Source organism: Aricia agestis, chromosome 21, assembly GCF_905147365.1.
Source record: "Aricia agestis chromosome 21, ilAriAges1.1, whole genome shotgun sequence".
Classification (NCBI taxonomy): domain Eukaryota; kingdom Metazoa; phylum Arthropoda; class Insecta; order Lepidoptera; family Lycaenidae; genus Aricia; species Aricia agestis.
In genome coordinates this window covers 2,477,889-2,486,274 of record NC_056426.1, presented here as the reverse complement: position 1 = coordinate 2,486,274, position 8,386 = coordinate 2,477,889, and the positions used below count along the sequence as shown (strand labels likewise).

Genomic DNA, 8,386 nt, shown 5'->3' with positions numbered 1-8,386 from the left:
AAGGACATTTTGCATAATAGACCAGGGTAGAAGCCTTTAAAAATAATGAAATGTGAAAAAAAATTATAATAGAATGAAACCCATTAGAAAAGGAGGGAAATATGATAAAAATGAAAGGAAAAATAATTTACGGGCGATCTGAGGTTGGGAAGGGGATGGGGGTGAGTTTTTAAGGGTAAAAAACGGATTTTCTCGATTTCCGGCAAAACTAAAAGTCCTATCGAAAAAAGTCAAATGGAAAAGTTGTAGATAATAAAAAAATCTAAAACTTTTGTATTTACACTTTTTTCACATAACCTCAAAATTTATGTGAAAAATTAAAAAAACCAAGTTTTTGGTTTTTTATTTTTATCTTTTACAAAATTTTTTTTTTTTTAACGAAATTTTGTGAAAACTTACCTTTTTATGTCCCAAATACGCTGTAATTTATTTAATTAAAAATATCTATTTTTTCACCTTATTTTGAATTAATATCGAAAAAACACCCTAATTTTCAATCGAAAATTCACCCGTCAAAATATCAGCTTTTTTCAAAAAGTTGGTGTGGTTTCTGTTCGTTGAAATCTCTACTTTCCGATGGTAAAAAAAAATATATATGTTACTATGGTAAATCTTCTCAGAAAACGCAAAAATTAAAAAAAAACTTGAATTTGAAATTTTTTTTTAATTATTATAAATAATTTTGAGCTATTTATTAAAATTTAGACTTTAATTACTCGAAAAACGTTAGATTACATGTGACGTTGATAACAAAAAAATTGCAAATAAAAATATACTACTATAATTAACAAACAAATAAGTTAATTAAATTAATATTTAATAAGACATCTACAATATTTGGAGAAAGTTGTCTAATTTTCTTTAAATTATATGCGTAGATGCTTATTTATAACTATTTTGAGATAAATTATATATATACCTGAGTAGATATACCTGAGTGACCTACGAAAAATTGTAGCCCATCAAAAGGTATTTCGTGGAGAAGTGGGGAAGGGGCTAGGCGGGTCTGGGTCTTACTACATACATACCTACTATTATATACTATATATTTCGTAGCAGCTGTTACATTAAATGATATTTTAGTACAAGATAAAAAAATAATTATCTCCTTAATTTTGCACAAACAAATGTAGTTAATCCCATGAAAAAAAAAAAATTTCAAAATCTATAAAAAATATATTTAAAATCTATAAAAAATATATAAAATATATATCGTAAATATATTTCTAATAAAACAAACTTTTGGCCGATTTTCATATATATTTTATACTTTTTTATAGATTTATAATATATTTTTTATACATTTTGACATTGATTTCTTTAATTTTTTTTTTCATGGGAGTTTATTCACGATTAAATAGTGAAGACATTATTAATTCGATTTTGTCTTTTCAGATTATCAGTATGGATGAATCTGTTTGTATCATTTGCAATAAGGCAGATGATAAGCAAGTGTATGCAATAAAAAAAGCAGCTTTGAATCGTTTAGTGGTATCCAGCAAAAAAAGAATCGACAATAAATACAAAAAATTTGAGACTTTGACATCAGCTTTTATTCATCGAAGTTGTCAAAGTCAATATAATGACGAGACCGCAATAGCTACATTTTGTAGTTCAAGACAAAAAAAGCAAAGGAAGGAAAAGAAGTAATTAAAGATGCTCTTAGATTTAATTTTGAATCTCATTGCTTTATCTGCGGTGGATTTTTCGGTAATAAATCAAAAGAAAAAATTTCATGTGTTCAAAGCAGCGATACAAGAAATAATGTATTACAGTATATTAAAAAAAAGAACACATTAAATGATTTTGATAAATGTAATTAGAATTAAATAAATCAACTTTTTAATTGAAACAAATTGCAGCAATCACATTTTTTAGATGAAATTATTTATAATAATTAAAAAAAATTTTTCGAATTCAAGTTTTTTTTTAATTTTTGCATTTTCTGAGAAGATTTACCATAGTAACATATATATTTTTTTTCACCATCGGAAAGTAGAGATTCCAACGAACAGAAACCACACCAACTTTTTGAAAAAAGCTGATATTTTGACGGGTGAATTTTCGATTGAAAATTAGGGTGTTTTTTCGATATTAATTCAAAATAAGGTGAAAAAATAGATATTTTTAATTAAATAAATTACAGCGTATTTGGGACATAAAAAGGTAAGTTTTCACAAAATTTCGTTAAAAAAAAAAAAATGTTTGTAAAAGATAAAAATAAAAAACCAAAAACTTGGTTTTTTGAATTTTTCACATAAATTTTGAGGTTATGTGAAAAAAGTGTAAATACAAAAGTTTTAGATCTTTTTATTATCTACAACTTTTCCATTTGACTTTTTTCGATAGGACTTTTAGTTTTGCCGGAAATCGAGAAAATCCGTTTTTTACCCTTAAAAACTCACCCCCATCCCCTTCCCAACCTCAGATCGCCCGTAAATTATTTTTCCTTTCATTTTTATCATATTTCCCTCCTTTTGTAATGGGTTTCATCCTATTATGATTTTTTTTGGTTTTAAAAATTATCGACCCTGGACTATAAGGGACGCAATACTTTTTATTTGTATTTTGCAAATAATGTTTTATGTTATAACTTATAAGTTATAACCTTCGTATGATCAGAGTATGATGTAGCTTCTTCGCATACAAAAAATTCTCTGAGGCTTTCATGCGCCTGCGAAAATAGTTATAGCAATATTTATATTGCGTAATAGTTATAATAGTTAATACAGGATATTAAATCCCCGCAATTATCTTCCTACCGTCCTACGTCTGTTATTTTCATCAAAATCTGTTTAGTAAATAATTTCGAAGCCAAGAAAAATTCCAGAGAAATAATTTATTCTTAGTCAAATGGTGGATTTAACTTTTTTATTAAGCCCCGCCATTTGCCTGCGTAGATCCATCCATACTAATATTATAAATGCGAAAGTGTGTCTGTCTGTCTGTCTGTCTGTCTGTTACCTTTTCACGCCCAAACCGCTGAACCTATTTTGTTGAAATTTGGTATGTAAATACTTTTTTTGAGGATACTTTTTTCCCGGAAAAATGTACGGGCCCGAGCCATGGGCGTACCCAGGTTCTGGGCCAGGGGGGGGGGGGGCAAAATTTCCAGGATCTGGGCCGGGGGGGGGGGGGGGGGGGGGGGGGGCAAATAACCCAGGTTCTGGGCCAGGGGGGGGGGCAAATCAGATTTTTGATAAGCTAGGTGTTTATAAAGAATAAAAACATTATAATTTTTAGTTGTAAGTAAAAATATTGTATTGCAAACAAATGGCAAAAGTTCGTTTTCTTAATTTTTGATTTTTATAGATAATAGATTTACTAGATAATATACTTAGTAGGGACGTCAACATGATCCAGGGGGGGGGGGGCAGCAGGAGTTGCGGGCGTCATCTTGTATTATGCGGGCGTCAACTAGATCCATTTCTGTGATTTTATTATTATAATTGGGAAGAGCTTGTTTGTTTGTTTGTTTGAACGCGCTTATCTCAGGAGCTACTGGTCCGATTTGAAAAATTATTTCAGTGTTAGATAGCCTTTTTTTTTTTTTTATTTATCGAGGAAGGCTATTAGGCTATATTTTATCGCGGTATGACTAATAGGAGCGAAGAAATAAAGGAAAGTGTTGAAAAAACGGAAGAAATTATTTTAAGTGGCTTATTTGAACTCGCTAATCTCAAGTAGTACTGGTCCGATATGCATATTATATAAGACTAGATGTCCCGCGCGGCTTCGCCCGCGTAAATTAGAAATTTTACAGAATCCGTAGGTACATTTTCCCATAAAAAATATTTCCCCCGTTTTTCCCACATTTTCCTGAGTTTCTTCTGTCGTATTAGTCTTAGAGTAATAATATAATATAACCTTCTCGATAAATGATGAGTCTTACTCGATAAATGATCTATCTAACACTGAGATAAGTTTTTAAATCGGACCTGTAGTTTCTGAGATTGACGCGTTCAAGCAAACATACTCTTCAGGTTTATAATATTAGGCAGATATAGATTTTTTTTAATTATCGCTTGACAAACTCGAGTCTCGATCTAAAAGACTATGAAATGGTATAATATGGTAGTGATGATGATGATGATGATGATGAAGAATGTAATTTGCATAGTAGCATATGCTTTCTGTTCTTAAAACAACGCCGAAACTCCCAAACTTGTATCTATAAAGAATCAGGAATTCTCTCAGCACCTTCCGAACCACGGTATACCAGGTATATCTCGGTGCAAAATCTTACTTGTTGGTAGCATATGCTTAGAATACTTCTCACGAAACCGAAGTCACCATATGTTTCCCTATAAGTTTTGAGGAGTTCCCTCGATTACTTATGGATCCTTCATCAGATCACCACTTTTCTGAATATAATACCAAATTGGGATGATACCCTATATACCAAAAGAAAAATTTTGAAAATCGGTTAACAAACGGCGGAGTAATCGTTGAATATAAGAAAACGAACATAACACCTCCCCCATTTTGAAAGTCGGTTAAAATTGTAGCCTATGTGTTATTTATTTAATATTTTAATCAGCACATGAATTGAATAACAAATTTTTTTTCAAATTAATCGTAGCACCATCTGTCTGGACAAACTAAAATTGAAATAGAATAATATTGAATGCGATGATAGCGCCGTCCGCCGGATCTAATGTAAAACAATCCAAAATCAACAACTCCTTATAAATAAGAAATTAATTGAAAAAACATTTTCCAGTAGACCAAACTGTAAATCTAAACCATTCTCGAATCTCCACGAACACACACAAAAAATTTCATCAAAATTGGTCCAGTCGTTTAGGAGGAGTTCAGTCACATACACACGCACACAAGAAATATATATATTAAGATACTTACCAATAATTTTTCTAATCTTACGTGCTAGGCAAAATTTTAATAAGGGTTACCGATTTTCTACCGATTTTTGCGCCTGAAGTAGAACGTACCTTAGCAGTTAGTACATAGTCCTAAAGAAAAAAATCCATGCTCAACGAGAAAAAAAAAAGAACAATGGGGCGATAAAGAGTTTGACTTTAGCTCAGTAGTAATATCACGTGTTTATGTGCGTAAAAAAGGCAAATATGGACATTTTGAAGGTAATATTTATTTACTTTATTATTAGCATAGTGTCCGACGGAAACTGATTTTTCAGCCGAAACCGAAACCGAACTTTCGGCCTCACTGTTTCGAAACCGAAACCGAAACTTGATAAAACATTTAAAATTCCGATTATTTACTTAACTGATTTTTAACATTTACTAACACTGCCACATCGGATTTTTTTGCATTTTGCGACATTTCTTAAGATAAATAATATTAGTCTTAATCTTATCTCGTCACGTTATAATGTTCAATTATTGTTCAGCTATGCAAAGTTGCACCATAATCGGCAATGTAAGGGTTATAAGACTGACACACATACACACACACACACACACACACACACACACACACACACACACACACACACACACACACACACACATTTTATTAGTATGGATTTCAATTTCAGGTTGTTTCAATAATTATCTACTTCATAACAACTGTCAAGTGTATAAAAGTGATAGACAAGTTTGTAAAGACGGGGCCTGTAGTTGATAAATATTGTGGAAAGTACGGTGCCTGCGACGAAGGGACTCATGTTATGTGCAGGTACTATGATCCAGTGAGTATTTGCCTTTTTAACATCTCCATAGAGGTCCACACATTTTATATAAAAAAAAATATTAAACATAGGTAATTACGGAAATTATAAAGGTATTTTTTAGATATCAATGAGAAAAGTAACATTTTTTGTAGCTAATTGTCTCTCTGAAGTTTGGAGTGAAATATTGGTGCAAGCTATAGATATTGACATTAAATCCTGGAGATGTTGAAGTCCTAAAATGAACGAAGATCATCTTCGAACATGCTTGGTCCGCACACAATGGGTCGGCGGTCCGGATGCGGACCGCGGACCGTATGCGGAACGCGGTACGCCATTTGGTGACCCCTGCCCTAGGTAACCGGCTGCCGCTTGATGGGATTGATGGGTTAACTTATATGTATTTGTAAGCTGAAGATTTAAGATTTTGAATAGATTTTATAGCGGGATCTGAGCGCGGCGATCGAATCAAGAAATTTTGTAACAAAAAAAACCTAACACACCCCACTCCGTTCGGCACAAGGGTGCTGTGTTGGCAAAATTCGGTTTTTGTTCGTACACGCAAAAACACTGGACTCAACACTGAAAAATTATCCTGGTAGCATTGTATTTTTTTGTTTCAGAATAACAAGTTCGGCCCAATGTGTCACGACCCTTATACAAATATAACCTTAAATGAGGACCAGAAAGAATTCATTGTGGCGGTTGTCAATGAGTAGGTAATAAGTTTTCATGCTACAGTCAAAATGCATTAAGGTGGCACCAGCGGTCATTGACCTTAGTCTAGGAGCTATGAGAATAATTATAGCACTCCTATGTGATGACATCAAGCCTGTAACTTCTTTGCGCTTAAGTTCCTTTATTTCGCCGGAATTATTTAATTTTTCATGCTTAAAATATTATACTTATAGTATTATTGTCCTTTCCTAGGACTCAAAGTATTTTCACACTGAATTTGAAAATTGGCTCAGAAAGAACTTGAAGCCGTAGGCAAACTTTCGCATTCAAAATATTATTACGATTTTAATTTAAATTTTTATTGATATGTTGCTAAAGCATAATATCAACTAACAATTTGTAAGGCTGGTCACTGGTGTATGTTTAAAAACTTACGTACGTACTTAAGTACTTTTTTTCAGAGTTCGAAGCAGAGTCGCGATGGGAGGTGACAAGTTGAGGGACGGCAGTATGCTACCGCAGGGCTATGGAGTTATGAGCGTTGTAAAAACAAAACTATTAAAATATTTACTACTTATATAATAATAAAAGAAAGTCGCTTCGCTTTCGCTGTCTGTCCTGATACAGGGTGTAACAAAACTAAGGGTGGGTTGCACCAACTTACTTTAACTATTATAACTGTAACTTTAACTATAACTACAATGCAAAATGTCAAATATTTAGTTAAAGTTAAAAAATGGACGCCATATTTAACCATAACCTTGAGCTCGACAAGGTTTTAAATGGACGTGGCGAAAAAAAGAACTAACGCTGTCATCATACAGAAACGCTATTTTTGACAATTCTCCTTTACCAGCAGCACCCCTGCCCACGTTCATTTAAAGCCTTGTCGGACCAGCTATCATCTGTCAAATTCTGTTGTCAAAGTTAGCCTTGACTATAACCATAACTTTGACCATAACTTTAACTTTAACCACGCCTCTGGTGCAACCCACCCTAAGTAACAATACTTTAAGGTGTGTATGTGTGTGTTCCTTATAAAGAGTTCACTGTAAAAATGGCACTGATAGAGATAGTAAGTACTAAGTAGTGTGCTTTGTTCGAACTTCGAAACATAATAATCTTGAAACATGAAATGTAATATTATCAGCTAATCTTACAACTTTTCGTTTTCCGCCAGGCATGGGACGACGAGCTTGCTGAATTTGCCCAGCTGTGGGCAAACCAGTGCATCGAAGGATACGACTTATGTCGCGCTACGTGTAATACTATATTTAAAGTGAAGAAATCTAGAAAAACTTACTGTATTTCTGTTCATTAGAACTTTGCCCTGAACTTAACTTGAGGGGAGAATCCTATCAGCTCATACTTTCATCTCTTTAGCTCCCGTTTCCCGGTCAGCTGCCGACCCCGCTCTCGTTTCCGCTCCTGCTTGCGCTCCAGCTTTCGCTTCCGCTTCCGGTGTAGCTCCTGCTCTCGCTTCCGCTCCAGCTTTGACTCCCGCTTCCGCTTCCACTCCTGATTCCACTCCCGCTTCTGCTACAGTTGACGCTTCCGCGGTACCCGCTTCTGCTACCACTTCCACCAACTATTCCGCTCTTCGCTCCCACTCCCGTTCGCGTGCCCGCTTCCTAGCATCTCAAGAATGTTCCTGAACATAATGTTAGCTATAAGAGCAGGGCCCGATCTAAGGGGGGCGAGCCGGGCATTTGCCCAGAGCGGCAAAAATGAGGGGCGGCGAAATTGACTTATTCCTATCTTCCAACCTAGCCATCCACCACTTAAGTTTGAGAATTTTACCAGCTAACCTACCTTAAGTTTGCTAGTGGAAATATTTGAGTATTTTACTTAAATATTCCTCCCATTTTCCCCCAACAAATATGTTTCCTGTATATGTAAAGGGCGGCGAAAATGATCTTTGCCTGGAGCGCCTAAATGGCTAGATCGGGTCCTGTATAAGAGCGGTTTATGATTGTAAGCCTTAATGACTTATCTTTTTTCCCTCAGCCAAGTTCCCCGACTTTTTATTGATATGTTGCTAAAGCATAATATCAACTA

General features: G+C 34.2%; 1 protein-coding gene across 1 annotated transcript; it reads left to right on the top strand.

The window, feature by feature from the left end:
• Positions 1–5,042: 5,042 nt before the first annotated feature.
• LOC121737872 (venom allergen 3-like) lies at positions 5,043–8,370 on the top strand. The gene is made up of 6 exons (XM_042129605.1): positions 5,043–5,102; positions 5,519–5,671; positions 6,274–6,365; positions 6,790–6,871; positions 7,509–7,590; positions 8,336–8,370. Exons 1-6 carry the CDS (start codon positions 5,067–5,069, stop codon positions 8,368–8,370), a joined length of 480 nt encoding a protein of 159 aa, XP_041985539.1. The 5' UTR covers positions 5,043–5,066.
• The last annotated feature ends 16 nt before the right edge of the window (positions 8,371–8,386 follow it).

Excerpts from the sequence above, each read along its gene's own strand:
- LOC121737872 (XM_042129605.1), top strand. The coding sequence starts at position 5,067 with ATGTGCGTAAAAAAGGCAAATATGGACATTTTGAAG. Across the intron at positions 5,672-6,273 it reads TGTGCAGGTACTATGATCCA|AATAACAAGTTCGGCCCAAT; the intron begins GTGAGTATTTGC and ends TTTTTGTTTCAG. Across the intron at positions 6,366-6,789 it reads ATTGTGGCGGTTGTCAATGA|AGTTCGAAGCAGAGTCGCGA; the intron begins GTAGGTAATAAG and ends ACTTTTTTTCAG.